This window comes from Syngnathus typhle, linkage group LG5, assembly GCF_033458585.1.
Source record: "Syngnathus typhle isolate RoL2023-S1 ecotype Sweden linkage group LG5, RoL_Styp_1.0, whole genome shotgun sequence".
Classification (NCBI taxonomy): Eukaryota; Metazoa; Chordata; class Actinopteri; order Syngnathiformes; family Syngnathidae; genus Syngnathus; species Syngnathus typhle.
Genome location: NC_083742.1, coordinates 18,089,622 through 18,112,556, shown reverse-complemented (window position 1 = coordinate 18,112,556; position 22,935 = coordinate 18,089,622). Strand labels below are relative to the sequence as shown.

At 46.3% G+C, this 22,935-nt stretch overlaps 3 protein-coding genes across 4 annotated transcripts; 2 read left to right on the top strand and 1 right to left on the bottom strand.

The window, feature by feature from the left end:
• The first annotated feature begins 420 nt into the window (after positions 1–420).
• Positions 421–10,967, top strand: LOC133154053 (secretory phospholipase A2 receptor-like). Its single transcript, XM_061278439.1, has 39 exons — positions 421–592; positions 667–771; positions 859–885; positions 1,248–1,450; positions 1,519–1,625; positions 1,746–1,858; positions 1,933–1,977; positions 2,046–2,201; positions 2,288–2,370; positions 2,455–2,566; positions 2,650–2,697; positions 2,763–2,930; positions 3,285–3,395; positions 3,480–3,587; positions 3,713–3,742; positions 5,140–5,342; positions 5,431–5,537; positions 5,659–5,771; positions 5,838–5,891; positions 5,970–6,125; positions 6,232–6,314; positions 6,452–6,563; positions 6,629–6,676; positions 6,752–6,919; positions 7,296–7,415; positions 7,498–7,599; positions 7,673–7,702; positions 7,767–7,901; positions 8,222–8,365; positions 8,518–8,652; positions 8,715–8,863; positions 8,940–9,057; positions 9,130–9,181; positions 9,251–9,317; positions 9,387–9,514; positions 9,585–9,634; positions 9,693–9,866; positions 9,945–10,090; positions 10,165–10,967. The coding sequence occupies exons 1-39, from the start codon at positions 421–423 to the stop codon at positions 10,273–10,275; spliced, it is 4,293 nt and encodes a 1,430-aa protein (XP_061134423.1). The 3' UTR covers positions 10,276–10,967.
• An 849-nt stretch (positions 10,968–11,816) lies between these two features.
• LOC133153679 (zinc finger protein OZF-like) lies at positions 11,817–14,651 on the bottom strand. The gene is made up of 2 exons (XM_061277675.1): positions 14,192–14,651; positions 11,817–13,877 (listed from the first exon to the last, which is right to left on the bottom strand). The coding sequence occupies exons 1-2, from the start codon at positions 14,271–14,273 to the stop codon at positions 12,637–12,639; spliced, it is 1,323 nt and encodes a 440-aa protein (XP_061133659.1). The 5' UTR covers positions 14,274–14,651; the 3' UTR covers positions 11,817–12,636.
• A 396-nt stretch (positions 14,652–15,047) lies between these two features.
• On the top strand, positions 15,048–22,168 carry ckap2l (cytoskeleton associated protein 2-like). 2 transcript variants are annotated; one of them, XR_009714359.1, is made up of 9 exons: positions 15,048–15,231; positions 16,643–16,700; positions 16,830–16,893; positions 17,661–18,586; positions 19,117–19,306; positions 20,684–20,839; positions 20,919–20,976; positions 21,066–21,221; positions 21,334–21,475. XR_009714359.1 is itself a non-coding variant. In XM_061277671.1 (9 exons), exons 1-9 carry the CDS (start codon positions 15,192–15,194, stop codon positions 21,596–21,598), a joined length of 1,917 nt encoding a protein of 638 aa, XP_061133655.1. In that variant the 5' UTR covers positions 15,049–15,191; the 3' UTR covers positions 21,599–22,168. The 2 variants fall into 2 exon arrangements, 1 of the variants encoding a protein (XP_061133655.1); XM_061277671.1 differs by having other exon boundaries at positions 15,049–15,231; positions 21,062–21,221; positions 21,334–22,168.
• Positions 22,169–22,935: the final 767 nt, after the last annotated feature.

Below are 22,935 nucleotides of genomic sequence, written 5' to 3'. Positions count from 1 at the left end.
CTATCCCCACATTTACTTGAGCTATTTTCATGTCATTGACCAGATGAAACGCTTCTGCAATTTCACCGCTCACTTTTCTTATTCATTGTAATCAGTTGAGGTTTTGTTTTGTAATCAGTTGAGGTTTTGTTTTCACTTCTCTTTACAATCTCTACTACTTCTTTGGTGCCAACCGCACCAAGAAATATTTAAGCCTTTCGCTATATATACACACACATATGCAATATCTGCATTTTTTTTTTTTGTCAGATGCTGGTTGAGGTCTGATCCCCTCAGGCGTCTACCCTGTTTCAGTAGCTCCAATTTGTGTTTGCAAACCGCACTGTTATTGCTGCTTTGGTTTTAATATTTCTCGATGGTCCCCCTGTCTTAACTCAATTCCTTTTGAGCTGAGAAAGTCGATCACCCGCAGCTCAACGGATGACTCGTCCTCCTCGCTCGGCTCCTCTTGATGATGTCGTTCATTCTGGTACAGGTTACATCAGGGCTCTGATGAAAGCATCCTCTCTGTGGTTGGGCGCCAATGTCCCCATCAGTGCCGAAGGCGCGTGGGATGACGGAGCCTCGTTCACTTACGTGCACACGACTTCAGGTCTGCCGGAGACGGTTGTCTGCTGCCATTTGGAGGAACGGAGGAGCACTGAGATCTTCTCTCCCGCCCCCCAGGTACCCCCGAGGATAATTGTCTCTCCTTCCTCACTGGCAACGGCAACTGGCACTACGACTCGTGCAACGAGGAGAGAGGTTACGTCTGCAAGAAGAAAGGAAATGGTAAGTGAGAGGCAACGCCCCACCGACTGACTGTCATCGCCCCTTGACGTCTGTCTGTGCCTTGACGTCTGTCTTTTCCTTTCGCAGTAAAAGACGCTACGCCGGCTCCTGACGGTAAGTCGCCTTCGACTGCGTCGAAAACAATGACCCTGGATGCCAACCGACAAATTCTGTGCTTTTTTGTTTTTATGAAGTACTCCACCACAAATGTTTTTTTGCATCATTTTACCTTGTACAGCGGCACTTTGGTTGTTTCTCAAGCGCCAAGGTGAATGTTCGGGAATCCTTTCAAAATGTAAACGTCTCTGATGCCATTCGGCTAAGCTAACCAAGTCGAGTACCGGATCCTTTCAATTTGCCCGAGAAAATGTAGATTCGGCCAACCGTGAGCCGCAAATTGCCCTTTGCTCAAAATGGTGGACTGGAGGGCAAAAACAGGAGTGTGCTCTGATCTGTTCCCCAAATTGTGCCCTCAGCCAACAAGTGTGCTCCCGGGTGGGGCGACCTCGGCACCAACTGCTACAAGAAGGTGGAGGAGCCCAACGGTTGGCTGGGGGCCTGGCACCACTGCGTCGGGATGGGCGGCGACCTGCTCTCCATCACCTCCTCGGCCGAGGAGGAGTTTGTGAAGGGCACCATGGGCAAGGACACCCCCTTCTGGCTGGGACTCTCCAACCAGGTGAGACGGAAGCGCAAGCGGCCGTCGACTGCTGCGACAAGTGGGACTGTTGTTCTTTTTCCCCCCAGAAATGCGACAAGTTCTGGTGTCGCTTTGAAGGCGGGAGCCAGAAGCTGACCTGGTCCGATGGCCAGACAATGAATCACACCAACTGGGCCTCGAATCAACTCGAAAGGTAAGACGTCACAACTTTGCATGTTGTTGTCAGGCGGGGGAGCCAATTTTGAAAAGGGCCACTTGGGGAAAGGGAAAAGAAAAAAAAAACGGTAATTGCTTGTTTCTTTTCTCCCGACAGCGCCGACGTTGCGTCCTGCGCCTACGTCAACCAAGGGGGAATGGGTGAGCCCGGCAAGTGGCGGTCTGGCTCCTGTCTTTCCTCGTTGGCCTACATGTGCAAACGGCCGCTGAGTAAGCCTGCACGTTTGTAATCAGGTTGACTTTGGAAAGAGAAAAGCTCAAACAGGTCTTTTTTTTTCATGCAGACTGCCCGAAGTGTTCGCCCAAAAGTGGTCCTGCTGTAATGAAGAGTGAGTCGCAGCACACTTATTTGCACTTGAACATCTTGTCATGGTCATGTTTTTCTTTGCGGCCCCAGCCTCCGACTGCCACAAAAACACCTTCCGCTATGGCGATTATTGTTATCATTACGAGAAGACGGTTAAAACCTTTGAAGGTGCCGAGAAATTCTGTCTTGGCTGGGGAGGCCACCTGGCTAGCGTCCACTCCAAGGAAGAGGCCCAATTTGTGTATGGTGAGCACCAAGAGGAACCGCCGCAGTCGTCATTTGATTGAAGCTCTTCTTGCCCTGAAGCTCGTGTTCTCCTTCCTTTCCTCAAGATCACTCGCAAACCTCAATATCTGCTTTTGTGGGACTCAAGAAGGAGGACGACGACTACGAGTGGAGTGACGGAACAACTTACGTAAGTGAAATGCCTTTTGAAATGCCGAGGAAGGGCGTTGGGAAGCCGAGCAGACAGAGTCCAACATGCTCATGTCGTCCGCAGGACAACAACATTTGGAAAGATGGCACCAAGGGGGACTGCGCGTTCCCAAATTCTGCTGGGGAGTTGAGTGCCAGCTCCTGCACAACGGAGCGGCCATTTGTCTGCAAAAGAGGTGCAAAGGCCCCTCCCGAGCGCTCCTTCTGCACACATCAAGCATTTGCTCATATTTGTAAACACCCCCCCCTTCCCCTACAGCCAAGCGCAGAGGGGTTCCACAGCTGCCACCATTAGTCGGCCAGCCGGGTAGGTGTCCCGCACTGCCGCCGTCTTACGCTGTCTTGCGCTGTCTTACGCCGTCTGCCTCGCAGAATGGACTGCCACATGCGGCTGGTGGCTGGACGACCCAATCAACGACTTCTGCTACCTGATGATCCGCCAGCCCGCCAAGACTTGGAAGGAGGCGCAAGCCCACTGCCAACGCCTCCAAGGGAACCTGCTCAGCATCACCGACCGCGAGGAGCAGGTCTTTGTGCAGGGTAGGCGGCCATTTGTTGGTGTCATGAATGGATGGATGGATGGATGGATGGATGAATGGATGAATGACTCGAATGAATGGTGTCGTTCCAAAATGCGCCTCATGGGCTCACTGAGCGGGTCAGTAAAGCGTATCTCTGGAAGATCCACCGAAGAGCACCCCAATCTACTGACTCTTTCAAAACCGGACTTAAAACTCACCTCTTGAGCATTTCCGTAATTCCTGTTCCCATATCCTGGTTGTCGTCCAGTTGTTTTATACTTGTCCTTGCACTTTGAGATTCTTCCGACTGTAAAGTGCGTTATAAATATAATGTATTGTTAGATCCTGTTCCACCTTTGCCTTGGGTCCACAGGTTACGTCGGGTCTCTGCCCTCTCTGTGGTTGGGCGCCGATGTCTCCACCACGGAAGATGACGCCCAATGGACTGACAGATCCCCGTTCACTTACATCCACTCGAGTGCAGGTCGGTCTGAAAGCATGTCTGATGCTTGTGGGCTGCACTTTGGAGGAACGGCGGAGCGCTGAGATCTTGTCTCCCTCCCTCCAGGTGACCCCGGAGAGGGCAAGTGTCTTTCCTTAATCACTAAAAGCAGCGTCTGGAAGCACGACACGTGCGAAGAGAAGAGAAGCTACGTTTGCAAGAAGATGAAAAAAGGTGAGTAAGCTGTGATGCTCCGCTGGCCGTCATCTGTGCTCTGACGTTTGTCTTTGCCCTGACGTCCGTCTTTGCCCCGACGTCCGTCTGTACCCTGACGTCTGTCTTTGCCTTTCTTCTTGCAGGAGTGGCAGAACCTTCGCTGTCTTCTGACGGTAAGTAGCCTGACAAAATTAGTCAGTAGATTCTGTGCAATTTTTCTTAATTCATTAAGTGCGCAAATGTACTTGAATGTTTTTCACGTTGACTCGCATGTGGCAATGTTTGTTTCACAACCGTGCTTTATAAAGGTGATTTTTTTTTTTTTGGGGGGTCATTTCAAATTGTAAACGTCTCTGATGCCATTGGGCTAACCCAGTGCTTTTCAATTATTTTCTGTGATGATGATGAAGAAAATATTTCTCGCAATCCATGTTAACATTAAAAAAAAGTAAGTAAAAAATAGATCAACTTACAATAAAGAATAACTTTATTATTAACATTGTTTTTAGTCTGTAACAGATCAAAGTGCATCACTGCCTGGAATTAAAAAATAAATTATAAGTATTCAAACTATAAACATTCTTGACCAACTGCCATTTTATGATGGAAAAAAATACATCCATCCGTCCATTTTCTTTACCGCCACAAACAACCATACGCACTCGCACTCACACCTAGGGACGATTTGGAGCGCTCAATCGGCCTACCAAGCATGTTTTGGGGATGTGGGAGGAAACCGGAGTGCCAGGAGAAAACCCACGCAGGCCCGGGGAGAACATGCAAACTCCACACAGGGAGGGCCGGAGGTGGAATCGCACCCGCACCCTCCTAGCTGTGAGGCGGACGCGCTACCCAGTGCGCCACCGAGCAGCAATACAAATAAATACAATAAAATAATAATAAACGTACATTATATTAAGAGCAATAAATAAGATACTCAGGAGCACAATATATAAAAAAGTGTAACCTACAAAACAAAAATAAATAAAACAATTTGTGCTGTTCTTTAATCAAAATGAGGCAGCATTCCACGGCTGCAGGTAGTATCAGCTCTTCTGCAATGGTGTTTTTGTTTTGCACTGAGCAATATGGTACGCTGCTTTATACGATGCCTACAGTGCTTGCTGATTGACTAAAGTAGCATTCACAAAGTGGGATGATTGTTGGCAACCCTGCTCAATATTTTTCCATGGTGTCCCACTGCACTTTTTTCCCCCCCTGCTCTGTGCTGTGTGTGCGAACGTTCCGTGCGCTCTCCACTGTAGAGCGGAGACTCCTTGCGCACACTCTTCCAGTGATACCGCCACCTACTGCAGTGGATGTCTAATTACCCTTTCATCTAGTACAGCCAAAAGAAAAGCATGTTCCCTGGTGTCACACTCGCCGCCCCCCTTGGTATCGCGCCGCACTGGGCTAACCTAACAAGTCGAGTCCCGGATCTTCCAATTTGCCTGAGAACATGTGCGAGACAAGTTTTGGCCACCCGTGACCTGCAAATTGCTCAAAATGGTGGACTGAAGAGCCAAAACAAGGAGTGTGCTCTGATCTCTTCCCCAAATTGTGCCCTCAGCCAGCAAGTGTGCTCCCGGGTGGCTCGAGCACGCCGCCAACTGCTACAAGAAGGTGGAGGAGCCCAACGGTTGGCTGGGGGCCTGGCACCACTGCGTCTGGGAGGGCGGCGACCTGCTCTCCATCACCTCCTCGGCCGAGGAGGGCTTTGTGAAGGACACCATGGGCAAGGACACCCGCTTCTGGCTGGGACTCTCCAACCTGGTGAGACGGAAGCGCAAGCGGTCGTGGACTCTGCAGCAACAACTGGAGCCCTTTTCTTTCCCCCCCCCTAACCATAACCCCCCCCCAGAAATGCGACGACGTCTGGTGTCGCTTTGAAGGCGGGAGCCAGAAGCTGACCTGGTCCGATGGCGAGAAGACGACACGCACCAACTGGGCCTCAAATCAACTCGAAAGGTAAGCCGTAACAACTTTGCATGCTGTTGTCAGGCGGAGACGCGTAAAGGTTCTGGAACCAATTTTGAGAAGGACCACTGAAGGAAAATTCCTTCTTTTTTTTTTAATAATCGACCGACAGCGCCGACGTCGCGTCCTGCGCCTACGTCAACCAAGGGGGAAGGGGTCAGCCCGGCAGGTGGAGGTCTGGCTCCTGTGATTCCTCGTTGACCTACATGTGCAAACGACCGCTGAGTAAGCCTCCACGTCTGCGGTCACGTTGCCGTTGAAAGGCGCAAACGGTCTTTTATTTTTTTGCAGGCTGCCCGAAGGGACGGACGTGTTCCCCCAAAAGTGGTCTTGCTGTAGTGGAGAGTGAGTTGCAGCACGCTTATTTGCACTTTAACCATGTGGTCGTGGTTTCCTCCTCAATGTTCTCCATTGCGGCCTCAGCTTCCACCTGCGACACGGGCAACCTACTGTATGGCGATCATTGCTACTTTTACTCGAAGCTGTACAAAGATTGGGAGGATGCCGAGAAGTTCTGTGTTGCTCAGAGAGGCCACCTGGCTAGCGTCCACTCACTGCAAGAGGCTCAATTCGTGTATGGTGAGCGCTAAGACGAACCGCCGCAGTCGTCGGTCCCACAAAGCTGCCGTCATTTGGCCGAAGCTCTTCTTGCCCTGAAGCTCTTGCTGTCCTTCCTTTCCTCAAGATCACTCGCAAAGCGTTTGGTTTTCTTGGCTGGGACTGAAGAAGAAAAGCAACAACTACGAGTATAGTGACGGAACAGCTTTTGTAAGTAAATTGCTGACGGACTTTGGAAAAGTCATTCTGCACGAGCTAGGTTGGGAAAGTTGAAATTGGAGCACAACAATTGCGCGGAGGAAGGGCGTTGGGAAGCCGAGAGTCCAACACCCTCATGTCGTCCGCAGGACTATGACACGTGGCAAAATGGCGCCACGGGGGACTGCGCGTTCCCAAATTCTGTTGGGGAGATCGGCGGCAGCCCCTGCACAACGAAGCGGCCATTTGTCTGCAAAACAGGTGCAAAAATGTCCCTTCTGAGCACTCACTCCTTCATGCATTTACTCATTCGCGCTCCCCTGCAGCCAAGCGTGGACGGCCTCGACAGCTGCCACCATTAGCCAGCCAACATGGTAGGTGTCTCGCACCGCCGCCGTCTTCTCCGCTGTCTTATGCTGTTTTGCCCTCCTGCGCCGTCTGTCTCGCAGGCTGGACTGACAAATGCGGCTGGTGGCTGGACGACCCCTCGGACGACTTCTGCTACCTGTTCAACTTTCAGCCCGCCAAGACCTGGCAGGAGGCGCAAGCCGACTGCAAAGGCCGCCAAGGGAACCTGCTCAGCATCGCCGACTCGCGCGAGCAGGGCTTCGTACACGGTAGGGCGCCATGGATTAAAATATATTGGCCGTAAACAAGTGGATCAATTCTTATTCGCCAACATGAAGCAAACGAGAAATAGAAGCTAAAGTAAATCGAAAAAGGGCGTCATGTCTTCGTACGCGGTAGGCTGGCCATGAATTTGCTAAAACCTTTTTTTCCTGCTATACCTTCCTTTCCAACTCAAAACCTGATAAACCCGAGCGAGATATGGCCAGCGTTGCTCGGTTGTTGTTGTTCTTTCTTGTTGTTGTTTCACTCTCTGTTGCAGTATTGTTAGCGCTTTGTCATGGCTGAGCCGCACCCATCAAGTTGTAGTGCAGAGTCAAATGTGAGTCGTTTTGGAATCTTGCATGTTCTCTTTGGGATCCAAAGGTTACACCAAGAGTCTGATTGGTGATGCCTCCCTGTGGTTGGGCGCCGACGCCTCCATCAAGCGTGACGGCGACAAGTGGACTGACGGATCCTCCTTCTCTTACCTCCACCCGAGTGCAGGTGGGGCTGAGGCGGTTGTCAGCTGCACTTTGGAGGAACGGATGAGCGCTCAGATCTTGTTTCTCTCCCTCCCTCCCTCCAGGTGTCACTGAAGGGGGGGAATGTCTTTTCTTGCTCACTGGCAGCGGCGACTGGAAGCGCGACAAGTGCGACAAGAAGAGAGGCTACGTCTGCAAGAAAAGAGGTAAGTGAGATGTGACGCCCCGCGGTGGACCGTCATCACGTGTCGACATCCACGTTCTGGTTCCCGCTTCTAGGAAAGACACATCAGCTGCCGCCACATGACGGTAAGTCGCCTTCAACGTCTGTGTAAAAAAAGACGGAGAGAAGTCAACGGTTGTGCTCTCACAGGCTACAAGGAGGAGCTTCTCTGCCAAGACGATTCGACATCCCTCGAATGTCCCGATGAAAGAGTCATCCGCATACGGTCGGCTTTCTATGGACGGAAGGATAGCGACGTCTGTCCGAGTGGCGGCGGATCACGCGGTAAGAATCCTCCAGTGGCATCGTTGTTTTTGGCTTGCCGTTTCTGTCAGGAGGTTTTCACACGCCGTCAGCGTTGGCGGTAACTCGTTTGTAACATATAACTCAATATCAAAATGCATCGACGTGTGAGCGATGGCAATAGAAAATGTTTATTTGACTTGGAATAATAATAGAAAACGGTAAAAAAGAGCTAAGCCGGGCGCTTTTTGGATTCCTCTTTTTCTAATAGTCATTAACCATTCAAATCCCCTACGTCCTGTGACGAGTTGAAGTCAGTATGGAAGTGTGCGAGTGAAATGGTGGTGTGTTGTCACTTGCAGGTGGCTGCAGGGTGGAAGGGGCTCTCCGTCACTTCAGAGGATTGTGTGACAACTATCAGATTTGCCCCATTTACCCTTGGGATACGGACTCCTGCCCTGGTGTCTCCAAATACCTCCGCGTCGTCTACAGCTGTGAGAAGAAAGGTGGGCTTCACATCCTGACACTTGCCGATGATGTGCCAAGGAAAGAATCCAACGGATTCCCAGATAGAGCGTCGGCTAGGAACGGGTGACCAGACATGAGAATGAATGAGCGAGCGTTCCTTCCACGTTGTCTTTTTTGTGTCTTTCCTCAGTGTGTCTTGATCGTCTGGGCATCGCTGACGGGAGAATCCCAGACCCTTCTTTTTCAGCCTCTTCCTCTGCGATCAATGCCGAACCTCACAAAGCGCGTCTGGGGGGCAGCGGTTGCTGGAGAGCCTCCAAAATGCGTACGTAAAAAAAAAAAAAAGTAGTTTGGTATCCTGTGCAATGGAATGCCTTCCGCCCTTAGTCGGCAGCTGGATCCAGGTGAACCTCGGTCAGAACTTCAAGGTGACAGGCATTGAGACCCAGAAGTGTACATACCGATTGCAAAGTTCCAGCGTATTTGCGATGCAGTTCAGTATTGACGGAGTGACTTGGTATCGCCACCCAATACAGGTGAGCGGTCGCTAACTCTCGACTTTGTCGTCCAGGCTGTTGTCGTTCATTGCAAACGCGCGTGTTTTGTTTCCAGCCTTCTGTGGGGACGTATATTCTAAACAGGCCCGTGTTCGCCAAGTACGTCCGCCTCCTGCCAAAGTTTTTGGGCCTACGCTTTGACGTCTTGGGGTGCACGTCTGACGACACCGCTCGTGAGTACGACGTTTGGAGTGCAGTGAGAAACTAGCAAGAAACGGGCTTTGATTTTCCCTTCTGACCCACAGACATCTTATGCAGCAGCACAGCCACCGACCTCAGCCTCGACGGTTCAATGACGTGAGTCAGACCTGGTATGACGTTTCTTGCCAAAAAGCCTCCTCCTTACTAAACAAACTACTTCCGCAGGGTGCGGTGCCCACTGGGCTGCGCCCAGGCCGGCTACAAGGTCTATGGAACAGGAATCTACGACCAAGTATGTTAATTAGCGCACGACCTGCAAGCGGCGTTCTTGTTCTATGTCTGAAACGTTCTCTGAGTGCAGGACTCAAACATCTGTGCGGCTGCTATTCACTCGGGCATCATTGACATCGGAGGAGATGTGACTTTGCTGAAGGAAGTGCCACAGACAGCCTACAACAGCTCCACCTGTAACGGAATCGTCTCGAAAGTGTGCGTGGTCCGCTTTCACTGGCGAGTCCACTTAAAGATGCCCGGCTCATTCTCATTTCACTGTCTGCAGATATGTTAACAAGTCTCCGTCTCCGTCTTACACTTTTGAGGTGTACACGGGTGAGTAGACCGTCCAGAATAGAAAGCATTTCTTCACGTGACGCCATCTTGCGCGCAGAGCCGACATGCTTGGGACCTGACTGGGAGGAGTTTGCGGACTTCTGCTACAAACGTTTTGATGGTACAAAGACGTGGTACGGCGCTCGACACTTCTGCTGGGGTCTCGATGCCAATCTGGTGTCCATTCGCTCCGAGGCTGAGCGGGATTGGCTGCAGGACCTCTTGAAGTCTGGTGCGTCGCTCACATTGGCTCGATATCTGCCATATCTGGAAAGCCATTGAGAACTCTGTTGCTGTTTGTCCTCTGCAGCCCCCGGAGACACGTGGACCGGACTCAACGACCTGGTCAATCGCGGCAGATTCGTGTGGTCGGACCGCCAGAAGGTGACCTTCGCCAACTGGGCTCCGGGAAAACCTACCGGCCTGATGGAGAATTGCGTGACCACCTTGAGCCAGGTAGGTGCAGAAAAGATTGACCCGCTCGCCGAAGACAAGTTTAGATTTGAAATCAATCTCATTTTGACTTTTAGTCTGGCAAATGGAAGAAGATGTCCTGCATGGAATTAAACGGCTACGTGTGCAAGATGCCCACAGCGCGTTATCCGGTGGATTTGGGAAGTGCCAATGGAAGTTGCGAGTAATCCTATGAATGCAATTGACCTTGCATGATCATTCTGCTTGGTTTACCATGCCTTTTGATTGACTGATTGATTTACCATGCATTATTATGATTGATTAACCATGCATGAGTCGTCTTGTTAGTTACCATGTGTTATTATTCTGTTTAAGTTACCATGCATTCTTCTTCTTGACTTAACATGTGATATTGTGATTTACCATGCATTATTATTATTCTGTTCAATTTACCATGCATTATTATGATTGAACCATGCATTAGTCATCTTGTTAGATTTACCATGTGTTATTATTCTGTTTAAGTTACCATGCATTGTTCTTTTTGACAACGTGATATTATGATTTACCATGCATTATTATTATTTTGTTCAATTTACCATGCATTATTATGATTGATTAACCATGCATTAGACGACTTGTTAGATTTACCATGTGTTATTATTCTGTTTAAGTTACCATGCATTCCTCTTTTTCTTGACTTAACATGTGATATTATGATTTACCATGCAATATTATTATTTTGTTCAATTTACCATGTTGTTATTCTCTTAGATTTACCATGCATTTTCATAATTGATATTTCATTTACTTATTGTTAAATTTACCATGCATTATTATTCCATCTGTTGTTTGACCATGTTTAATTGACCCCAAAAAAACAATAAAATAAGAAAGACAATTGGTGTCACCTCTTGAATAGTTTACTGATTTGGACAGGGCAATTTTTTAATCTGGTCAATTAGATCATACTTTATTATTCCTGATGTACGACTATTAGTCAGACCTCATGACGCCATTTGGGTGCATTTTTGCATGGCTCTTTGTAACAATCTGGAAAAAGAGATGTACTCTATTGCTTTCCACGTCATGAAATCCATCCATTGTCCTGAAGTGCTTATCCTCACGAGGGTCGCGGCTAGCCTATTCCAGCTGGGGGCACATCCTGAACTGGGTGCCAGGCAGTGGCAGGACACACATCATTCCCATCACCCCCCTTCCAAAAAATAAGAAAAACTAGTAGGAGCGGTCAATCGGCCTATCATGAATGTTTTTGAAACGTGGGAGGAAACCTACGCATGCAGACATGCAAACCCCACACGAGATGGCACTAAACCTGCGCCCAACGTACTGCACAAATCGAGCTGACTTTGACTTTGACTTTTGATTAGATATCAAAATTCCACCACACTAGTGTCATGTTAAAAAAAAAAAAAAAAAGTCACAAGATGACAACCATGCAAACAAATTGATGGCATCATGACCCCTGACTGTTTCATGCAAAGATGTGCACTGCACTTTTGAAGCACTGAACCGAACTGACCCAAATTGCAAATAAGCTACATAAAATACATCTGTTTTTTTTTTTTTTTCATGCTCACTGTGGTACCTCTTTCTTTTTTTAATTTTTTTGCTTTTGAAAGCTTTTGATTGTACAGACCACTAGTGGTAATGCTAGGATTGGACAAACCTTCACACATCATAATACAAGGGAAGCAAACTAACTCAAAACATACATTTAGCATATGCAAGCAGAAATAACAAATGGTCACACCATAAAGATTTAATTGGAGGCAAACAATACTATAAATATCATAAGCACACAATATAGTATAAAAGAACCAGGCACGTGCACTCATAGGAGGCAGATGAGGCAGTGCCTCACCTTGCCACCAGGGGCGGTAAAGGGTTTCCTCAACCATAAGTTGATAAAAAATGAATAATATAATAAAACATAATATAATATCTGTCCTATGGTCTATGCTTTTAATGCAATTTTGGTGTGTTTCCTAACCATTTGGATCATTTTCATAGTCAAAATAGCTGTATTTCTTGTTCAAATAACAACGGGAGACGAGAATCATGGAGGCTAGGCAGTGACAGGTTGTGCCGCTCAGGGCGTGCGTGTGAGCGTGTGCACCACTCACACACTGTACTGAGCGCGTGCAAACGGTGCGTGCTTGCTTGCAGTCAGCGGGTGAAAATACGAGCCTTGAGGCAGCCAGTACCTTTGCCGCGAAGATGGGGCGATAGTGAGCTAATAGTTCATGACACGAGTAAACGCGAGAGTAAATTACGAAGAAGAAAAAAAGAGAAAAGAAAAACAACCAACAACATTCGGTGCTAACGCGTTGCTATTTGGCTTTATTTTCCCTAAAAATGGAGGATATAATCTCGAAAATGTTCAAAACTTGACTTTCAGTCAAAGCAAGAAATCATAAGTAAGGGAAGACCAACGCCAGATTTGCGAGGATTAATTCAAACTACGGGCCTCCCGGGACGGACTGTACAACACGTTCGCTTCAAAAGGGTTGGTACTGGCTTTGTGGTTGTGCTGCAAAAAATCGTTAAAAAAAAAAACACGCGGATCAACAAAATTCTTGCTCTCCAGTGTGAGATCTCATGTGTATTACCATGTTTACCTTTTGAGTGAATCTTTTACCACACTCAGAGCAATGAAAGGGTTTTTCTCCTGTGTGCGTTCTCATGTGTTTGACCATGGTTGCTTTGACAGAGAACGTTTTACCACAAGTTAAACAACGAAAAGGTTTCTCCCCAGTGTGCGTTCTCGTGTGTATCTCGAGATTGACTTTTCGAGAAAACGCCGTACTACAAACGGAGCAAACGAAAGGTTTTTCCCCTGTGTGTGTTTTCACGTGTGACGCCATATGATGCCTTTGTGAGAAGGTCTTACCGCAAGTCGAGCAAGCGAATGGTTTTTCTCCCGTGTGCGTTCTCAAGTGCGATACTAGACGATGCCTTTCCGAGAAGGTTTTACCGCATGTTGAGCAAAGAAAGGATTTTTCCCCTGTGTGTGTCCTCATGTGTTTGACTATGTTTAGCTTGAGAGCAAATTTTTTACCACACAATGAGCAACGGAAGGGTTTTTCTCCAGTGTGCGTCCTCATGTGCGATTGCAATGTTTTCTTTTGAGAAAATGTTTTACCACAAAATGTGCAACAAAAGGGGGTTTCACCTGTGTGTTTTTTCACGTGTGATTTCATATATTCCTTGAGAGAAAACGCCTTACCACAAGTTAAGCAACTAAAAGGTTTTTCTCCTGTGTGCGTTCTCATGTGTCTAATCATGGGTCTATTTTGAGCAAATTTTTTCCCGCAAATTGAGCAGCTGAAATGTTCTTCAGCTGTGTGACATTTACGTGTGTGAGAAGTTTTCTTTTTAGGAGCTGCCTCCTCCTCTCCACAATTCAACTGCTTGTCCTCGCAATCTGCGCCATCCCTCAAAGGTTCTTCGATGCCATTGGTGTCCGACAGCGGCGATAACAGATTGTTCGGCAGTGTACCTCCACTTGGGCTCTCGTGGTTAATCTGCGACCACTGGGGTGTTTCATCTTCATCATCGTCACACTTCACAGAGACCACAATCACTGGCAACTTGCTGACATCCATTTGCTCCTCTTCCTCAATGTGGAGATGGTCCTCTTTTTTGAAGTGAGCGGGATGTTCTTCCTCCTCTTCACTCTTCACAACAGGCAGTGGCAACTTGCTGATGTCAATTTTCTCTTCTTCCTTGATGTGGGGAAGCTGGGAATTGTCCTGCTGCAAAAGCGAGCTCCTCCACTCCTGCCGAGCACTTGGCTGCTGGACATCTCCAGGACACAAGTAACACAAACACAATTTGGCACATGTCATGTGGCTCATATACATAATACTGTTGACTAAGTACTATTTTCATGAACACTTAGACCTACCACGCTACTGCACTTTAATGTTGGTCATTATGGTGGTACTTGGAGCACTATTTATTTTATTTTAGACACATTACAATTTATGTAATCGTCTTTTGGAAGAGTGATTCCCAAATATTTGAACTTTGTTTACCGTTACAATGAATGCGATTGTGTGGCAGGGGAGCACGAGATCAAATGTGTTAAATGATCAGCCAGCAAGAATGTGAGCAAACCTTGGAAGTGTGGCATTGTTTGACGTCGTTGTCGTTCGTTGCCCTCTCTCGCCGGACAAAATTGCTTCTCGTGCGACGCCATGGTTAACACGCGTATTTCGTTCGCTAAAATCTAAGAAAAGTTATTTCCAATAAAAAAGTGTGTGTACATTTGTTTCCGTTTAGGACTACTAAAATTCGAGAACATTCCAAATCAAAATTGCCTTTCGCCACAAGCCGAGCAACTGACGGGTTTTTCCTCATGCGTGTTACCATGGGTGACACTATGCTTTTCTTCAATCCCACGAATTGATTAAGTGATTGCAATTATTCCTTCAATCATCGGAATATTTCGTCGACGCCCACAATCGTTGTTCCTTATTAACTCGTTGAATATTTTTGACGTCATTGCAGAAGACGCAAGACTTGAACCTTTTCTTCTTCTTGTTCTCCCTAATCTTCTTCGTCTTCTATTTCTTCTTCGTCTTTTTAGACGGTAGGCATTTGACTAATAAGGCGCATTACCATCACCAACTGTGGTGGAGTGTAAGTTCCTCCCTCTTCACCCAGAAAAAAAAGCAACTCAACACATTCTAAACATTTCCATTTCCACATCGGTTTTCTTTATGTTATAAGAGATATGAAACCACCCCATTTTTTCCACCTTTTTAAAATTAATTTATTTTTAGACTCTTTAAAAAAAAATGTTTCAGTACCCTGAGAACCGAAACAAACAACTAACATCTAGTCATTCTTGTAATTCGATTCTGTTTATTTCCGTCATACGCGTATTTTTGTTTTAAAAAGGTCGTTTGATTGTTGATGAACGTTTCCACCAATCCCCTACAAGTGCAAGAACTGACGTTGCGCAAATTCAAAACTGTCCAATCAGCGATGAGCAGAAGGAGGCGACCCGGTTCTTTCAAAGCCGTTTGTCCAGTGCGCATTTGGTCTTGCTGTTTGGGAACTAACCGCTCTTATTTCCATGTAAACGTGCTGGAAGATAAGCTGTTCAGAAAATATGGACGAAGATGCTCCCATCAACGTTGAGAGCAGAAAAGGTCTGAAAAGCGTGTTTGGGTCAATGACGACGTTATTTAGCCTAGCTGCTAATGCTAATTATGCATTCGCGGATGACGAAGAGAACGATGATAATAGAATTTATAGTCCCCGTGTAACACGATGTATCAAAACCCTGTTGGTATGCTGTCTGTACGATATTGCTCATTAAATGTCATATTTGAACGATACATCGCAAATTGTGAGGCACGAATACTTCGTGTGTATGACATACACAGGTGTCAAACTCAAGGCCCGGGGGCCAGATACGGCCCGCCACATCATTTTATGTGGCCCGCGAAGACAAATTGTGCATCAAATTCGTGTGTCATTACTAGAATTGCAAATTGTATTTTAATATATATATATATATATATTTTTTTTTTTTAAATATTTGACCATTTTTTTCCTCGTCTGATTTGAAAACGAGTTGTTAGTTTGTTTTGTAGCTTTTACTGTATATAATATGAGGTGCTCATACATTTATTTGGGTTGACAGTTATACTGGCCCTCCGAAAGAAGCTATGACTACAATGCGGCCCATGAAAAAAAAACGAGTTTGACACCCCTGGTGTATGTTCATGCAGGGCTCGAAACTAACGATTGCCCGATTGCCCGGGGCAAGTAGCGATGGCAGACGGGCAAGTAGAATTTTTCCTCACTTGCCCGAACTTGCCCTGCCATAATACCATGTTTTCAAGCTGTAAAAAGACGATTTTGTGCATAATTTCTCGCAACTTCTGCCGCTTCTGGTCCGACATTTTGTTTTCTAGGGAGCGTTTAGTTTCTCGTGTAAGTCTGCAATACATTGATAACGGCAAAGCGCTTCGTAATTAAATGCATGCTCCCTCACCCGTCCCTGGCTCTTCTGCGCCTGCGCACCAGCAGAGCTTGTTTCCGGTTGAATTTTGGTACTACAGTAGACTAGTGTGGTTTAATTGCATCAAAAGTTCTACACTGTATTAAAACAGGCTGCAGGCACAATATGATGGAATAAAAACATATGAAGGCAAAACTTATAGTGTTGTCTTTTTTATTGCAAAAATGTGTCGGGCAAGTAAAAATCCACTCCAAAAAAATTCGGGCAAGTAAAATTCTGTTTCGGGCAAGTAACATTTTCTCCAACTTGCCCGAGGGCAACTTGGGCAAAAAATAAGCTTCGAGCCCTGTCATGTAGTCATGTTTATTCTTGATAGACCAGCAAATGACCCCACAAACTCATACACAGTTATTAAAATCCACTGGATTTAATATATGAATCTATGACATTTCGTGCCAAAAAATGAATCCAAGAGAAATGAACAAAACAGCTCAAGATGGCTTGAGGAATTTTCCTTGTAAAAAAACAACATATAAACTCCATGTAAACATTGATAGCAATTAGTCTGCCACTGACCTTTGTTTGTATCACAGAACTGCGCAAGAAGAAGTTCATGGAATACTTGAAGAATAAATCAAAGCACAACTCAATGTAAGAAGTTATGTTATCTTTCCTCAATAGGAAGTACTTCTCCTTAGTGGAAAACATTGGACACATCCTGTTTGCATCTTGGCAGAGGTCTGCTCTCTGTTGTTGAAATGATAACATTTGTCTTTACAGACTAAACGTCGATGAGCGTGCAGGGAAGAAGCCAGAGACTACAAAATTGACATCTGCATTACAGGTTTGTGACAATGAATTTTAACCGGGAGTGGAATTAAATAGCTTGAAATTGCTTTTTTTTTTTTTCTAGATTTACAACAAGCTAGCATTACTACAAGCATCCGTTTGACAGTTTAATTTGTGGCCACCTTGCAGTGCTTATCTAGCTATTTTTTTCCACTCACAATTCCGGGGGAAAGAAATGGCTTAATGACTTTGACAGACTTTATTGTCATTTTGTAAACACTTGGTGCACACAAAACGAAATTTCGTTGCATACGGCTCTCCACAATGAAATGATATTTCGGCTGAATAAATAGTGACATTACTATATAAATATGAAATAAGATAAGTATGAGTGCAGCAGTGATAAAGTATGTAAACAGTGCAGGAAACAAAAACAATATTTATAAAGTGCGCAGAGGAATGCTAAGTTGACTGTTCAACAGTCTGACGGCAGTAGGGAAAAAACTGTTGCTGGACCTGCAGCGGATGCTGCGAAACCTCTTCCCAGAGGGTAATATGATAGACTTAATGATAGTATCACGGAAATACCACGAGTTTCTTCTTTAAGAAAATATGCGACTGCAACTGAAGGGATATTTTGAATTCTTTAAATTGTTTTTAACCCCTTTTTGTCCTTGTCCTTTTAGATATCTTTCTTTTTTGTTGTATTAGTTCTTCACCTCAAAGCTTATTCTAATTCTTGATGATCACTTGAAAGCAAAAAAAAAACCAAGGGAAATAATGTCATAGTGTAGAGACATTTCATCATCTTTTGTCTTTCAGCTCATCAGGGGCAAAGAAAATAAAGCTCCTGCCACTAGTTTCCGTCATGAAGCCAAAAAAGTCCAACCCTCGGGTCTTACCGACAACCAAAAGCCCCCCAGAAAGCCATTTGTCTTTCGGAACAAAGAGAACGTACTGACTGAACGCAGTCGGCCTACACAGTCGACAGTCTGTAAAAAGCCAACAGTCAGAGGAACATACACTGTTCCCACTCTGAAGGCAAGCACTTTTCCCCCAAAAGCGCCAAAAGTCAGGATACAGCCCACAGGAAAAGTATCTTCCAATCTTTCAATGGCCAAAAACCCAAGCACTACTAGGCCAAAACCCACCGTTTCTTCTCTTCTAAAGACTTATACCTCCCGGCTGAGTCTAGGACCCATGGTGAAGACCAGGACAGGGCTCGTCCCTGCCTTAATTCATCCTCGGGTCCCGAGATCTCTCCCCGCGGCGGACGCCAAACTTGTTCCATCGAGTTCTGCTGTGACGTCCTCCAAGGCTCTGGTGAAGAAAAAGCCTCTTCACCAGAGACAAGTTGTCCCTCGAGAGCTCAAGTCCACCCTTGGTGAACAACCGCCTTGTAAAAGCAGAGCCAAATCAACGGCGGTGCCCTCGTCGCACGCACGACCTTTCGCCAGGCTCCCCGACAAAACGACCAATCAGCCTGCCAAGCGCCCGTGTCAACCTCAAGGAAGGCCGACGACTCAGAAATCAGGAGTAGTCGGACGCACGTCTCAAGCGGCGGCGAGCAGGAAACCTACGGTGGCCAAACCTAAGCTGGCTGACGTGGCTCCGAAAGGAAAGAGCGCCCCGACGGCAAAGCGGACGGAACCGTGCGCCACTGTTGTAAACCAATCCAAATTGGAGAGCAAAGCGACAAAGTCTCAAACAGTGGGGAGGAACATGGCCGCTGAGCAAGCAGAGAGAATGTAAGTACGTGGTCCTGGAGTGAGATCAGTGATCCCAAAAGTGAACTTTTGCCCAAGCAGTTCAAGATACATGTCTTAAACCAAACATTCCTGCGGCGAATGTATAAAGAGTTGACTCAGCCCGTTGTTTGCACTAGATTGTTCAATTAAACAGCAACAAGATTGCTTACCTAGTTTATCTATCTTACTGTTTTAATCTCAGTAAGATTGCTGACCTATTTTATCTCGGCATTCTATCGTCTATATTGAATCGAATATTTCTATTTTCTATTTTTTCCTTTTCCAAAAATATAGTACAGCGACAGCCCTAACAAAATGGATTTTGAAATTGGATCCCGTAACGCCTTTTATTTTTGGTGCTCGGGGCGACGTCACATTTTCTCCCTGCGGCTCCTTTTCGAAAAACTACAAAAGGGTCACTTGCGCAATCGCGTGTGAAAAGTTGAAGAATTGGCCAATACAGGATGTTGTCTGGCATACTCAGCAAAGTCTAACTAGAAATTCACGATAACTGAGACGCATGTTTTCAGGAAGAAACTGCAGGAATGGCGGGAAGCCAAAGGCATTTCTTACAAGCGCCCTCCCATGCAGACCAAGCCCTCCGTTGGACGTGTCCTCTCGCGACCCCACTCAAGCACCCTGAAGGCTCAAGAGGACGCTGGCTTGTTCATCCGTGACGTGGACAGGTCACTGTCTGACTGCATGAAGCTGCTCACTGAGGTACATGTGGCCATGGCATTCATCGTTTCCTCCGAGAGCTGGAAAGGGCCAAAATAGCCACCCACGTGTTAGGCAATGGTCCAAGTGTGCCAGTTGTCCAAGCAAACCAGACATCCAGTCAGATGTTGCGTATGTGCTCGTCTGCACTCGCGCTTTTCATTTGACCACACGTTCTACATCAGGGGTGTCAAACCCATTTTGTTCGTGGGCCGCATTGTAGTCATAGCTTCTTTTGGAGGGCCATTATGAAATGTATGAGCACCTCATATTTAGGGGTGTAACGATACATCGATTAATCGATATAATGCTCTACGATTTATTGGCATCGATGCTAAACGTAAACATCGATTTATATCGCCGTGTTTGACCTCGGACATTGGACGCGACTTTATTTTGAAATCCAGTTCATTGTTGCTTGCTTCCTCTTTCCGGGAGCAGTGGCGCGGCGGCGTGTTGTGTTGTGTTGTGAGCAGAGCAGGCACGTGAAAGGGCAGTCGACAACTAGTACGCGGCTCCTGGGCTGGTGCTATGGCTAGTGTCCAAAAAGACGAGGAAATTTGCTCCCCTTTAGGCTTCGAGTCATTCGTTTGGAAGCTCTTTGGATTCCAGAGAAAAGATGGCTCAACGGACAAGACACGTGCAGTTTGTAAATCCTGCCATGCGGTGATCAAATATTCAGGGAGCACAAATCTCGCCGCACATTTAAAGAAAAAACACGACATCAAAGTTCAGTGTTAAAACAAGCACTTTGTACGTATACTACAATACTCTTGTAATTTCCTAAATAAAGAGTTTGCAGTACCTTGTTGATTTTGCGTATGAATTGTTATAAATAAGGATATTGTTCTATATGTTTTATTTAAAAAAAAAAAAAAATCGATCGTAGAGCACTATATCGTGATATATCGTGAATGAATCGCAGCAGGCTTTAAGATATCGGCAAATATCGTATCGTGTGGCTTTGTATCGATATCGTATCGTGACAAAACCCGCGATTTACACCCCTACTCGTATTATATACAGTAAAAGCTACAAAACAAACTGACAAATAACTCGTTTTCAAATCAGACGAGTAAAAACGGGTCAAATATAGTGAAAAAAAAGAAATTAAAAGTGAAGACAATTTGCAATTCTAGTAATGACACACGAATTTGATGCACAATTTGTCTTCGCGGGCCACATGAATTGATATGGCGGGCCGTATCTGGCCCCCGGGGCTTGAGTTTGACACCTGTGCTCTACATGGATGAGGCTCAATTCCGAGGTATTTGTCGTTGATTCTTATCGGGGTGTGAGATGAGTACTACTTCCATTAAAAGTCATCTTACAGGACTGATCAAATGTTAATACCACGGCACCATCTCGGACCCCCAACAGGGTTGTCCGGCGCAGGTGAAAGAGGTCCTCTCACGGCTGCCGCCAGTGTCCCGGAAGTTTGCCCGATTCTGGATCTGTAAGGCCCGCCTGATGGAGCAAGAGGGTGACCTGGATGTCCTTCCCATGTATGAGGAAGCTGTTCGTATCGTGTTGGAGGTGAGCGCGACCAATCGGCTCGCTTGAATGCGCGTGTTGGTGTCGTGCTTTAAAAAGCGTCTCCGTTCATCCGCTGCAGCCCGTGGACGAGCTGCGCGTGGTGGTGTTTGACATTCTGAAGAAGAAGGAGACCAAAGGTAGTTAGCCGCTTTACGGTGCTGCTCTTTTGCCCAGCAACAGTACAGCGGGTCAAGTGAACAGTATGTGGGCTTTTCTCGTCAGCCAGCGAGGGAGATGACACGGAAGCAGACGGCACTCCGAGCAAAGGCCGACAGATAGAGAATGGCCAAGACCCGACGGTGACACCCCCTGTGCGGGTTCTCCTCTCTGGGGAGGCGGGGGCCTCATCCACGGTCAAGTACAAGATCACTGACACTCCCGGGTGGGTACTTCTACTCTATCATCGAAAAGGATGGATGGAGAAGTATAATTAGCATGGCAACAGACGTGGGAAAAGTTCCCAATTTTGTCGTGGCCTCCTTTCTCTCCCGCAGGCCCCCGTCTAGGCAACAACGGGAGCCGAGACAGGCGGACGGCCACGAGGTGCGCTTCTTCACACCTGTGCGCCGCTCCATACGCATCGAGGGCGGGTCGCGGTGCTACCCGGCCTCCCTGCAGGAGCACGACCAATGCGTGGCGTCCTTCGCCGAGTTGCTCGCCACCGAGGAGGAAGAGGAGGCCCGGGGCGACACCCTCTTTGTCTACAGGGAGAACGAGGCGCTCAAAGATAGAATGCATGTCCGGCTGGTGAGTGATTAGCAGTTATGATTGACGTTGCTTTTCATTGCTGTTCCAATGTACAGTTTGTCGTCTTTCCCCATCTCCCATCCCATTCAAATTGAATTCTTGCTGATCTTTTTCACATTTGCCCTGAATTTCTCCGAATTGTACATTCAAGTGAGACGTTGAACAGAAAATGTTCTTCATTCTGTCATTCTGGACATCTCGGGACACGTGTTCCGGAAATGTCCACCTTTTGCATGATCCCTGACAGCGTCCCCAAACGAATGCCGATATTTTACGTCGACATGTCCCGTTTGAGAATTCTCAAATGATTTGAACCATTTTACTTCACTTCTTCTACTTCAAACCGTTCAGCTCATTCAGGACTTTTTGAAGAACTTTGTGTTTTGTACATTGCGTTAAGTGCCTGGAATGGATTTTGTTTTCCTTTAATAATGTGCTATCGCACTATTTTCATTGACTATTTGTATAGTCTATAGTTGAATGTGACAAAATGTTCGATTTTTAATGAAGAATGAAAAACTAGAAAAGCTTAATGTTACAAGGTGTCACACATTTTCAATAAAATGAAACCAGTTAAGTCCATTTTGATTTGGTATCAGACTTCTTTTAAAAATGGTCAACTTCATTTCATGTCGAAAATGGCCGAAAATGTGTCACTCTGCAAAAGCGCATTTTTGACCTTTTCACTGTCAGGCTCTGGTACAGCTGTGACTTTTTTGAAACGGCTATAAATAACGTTACAAGATTTTACTCTCCACACCAACACCAAGATGCTTTACAGCACTGTTGCGTCATCTTTGAGAAATACTTGACAAAGCATCGCCAGTGGTGAGTACCGTAATTTTCGGAGTATAAGTCGCACCGGAGTATAAGTCGCACCAGCCATAAAATGCCCAAAAAAGTAACCCCCCCATATATGTATATAAGTCGCTCCTGAGTATAAGTCGAACTATGAAACAAATCGTGACTTATAGTTCGAAAATTAAGGTAATGTTTTGTTGTTTTTAATTTGCTTTTTTTTATGTTTTGTACTGGCAGCTCGGTGGCGCACTGGGTAGCACGGGGGGTGCTATGAATATTTGAAGCAGGGTGATGCTTAAGGAAGATGTGACAATATTTGCATGAAGGATAAAAGGCACTGATGAGGAAAGAAACTATAACCAAAACGTCAAAATAGAGGATGACGTTGTTTGTTGGTATTGTTTGTGAGCTGTGTCTCTGCTGTTTTTGTGTTGTCTGAGTGCTGTAAGTGTTATGTGTTAAAAGGATGAAATTGGCAAATATAGGTGCACTAAAGAATTTATTAGACTGTAGTCTGTCGGATTTGCACCGCCAAACAAAAACGATTT

Excerpts from the sequence above, each read along its gene's own strand:
- LOC133153679 (XM_061277675.1), bottom strand. The coding sequence starts at position 14,273 with ATGGCGTCGCACGAGAAGCAATTTTGTCCGGCGAGAGAGGGCAACGAA. Across the intron at positions 13,878-14,191 it reads AACAATGCCACACTTCCAAG|ATGTCCAGCAGCCAAGTGCT; the intron begins GTTTGCTCACAT and ends TGTGTCCTGGAG.
- ckap2l (XM_061277671.1), top strand. The coding sequence starts at position 15,192 with ATGGACGAAGATGCTCCCATCAACGTTGAGAGCAGAAAAG. Across the intron at positions 16,894-17,660 it reads AATTGACATCTGCATTACAG|CTCATCAGGGGCAAAGAAAA; the intron begins GTTTGTGACAAT and ends TTTGTCTTTCAG. Across the intron at positions 20,977-21,061 it reads GAAGAAGAAGGAGACCAAAG|CCAGCGAGGGAGATGACACG; the intron begins GTAGTTAGCCGC and ends TTTTCTCGTCAG.
- LOC133154053 (XM_061278439.1), top strand. The coding sequence starts at position 421 with ATGACTCGTCCTCCTCGCTCGGCTCCTCTTGATGATGTCGTTCATTCT. Across the intron at positions 1,626-1,745 it reads GCCTCGAATCAACTCGAAAG|CGCCGACGTTGCGTCCTGCG; the intron begins GTAAGACGTCAC and ends TTCTCCCGACAG. Across the intron at positions 7,703-7,766 it reads TCAGCTGCCGCCACATGACG|GCTACAAGGAGGAGCTTCTC; the intron begins GTAAGTCGCCTT and ends GTGCTCTCACAG.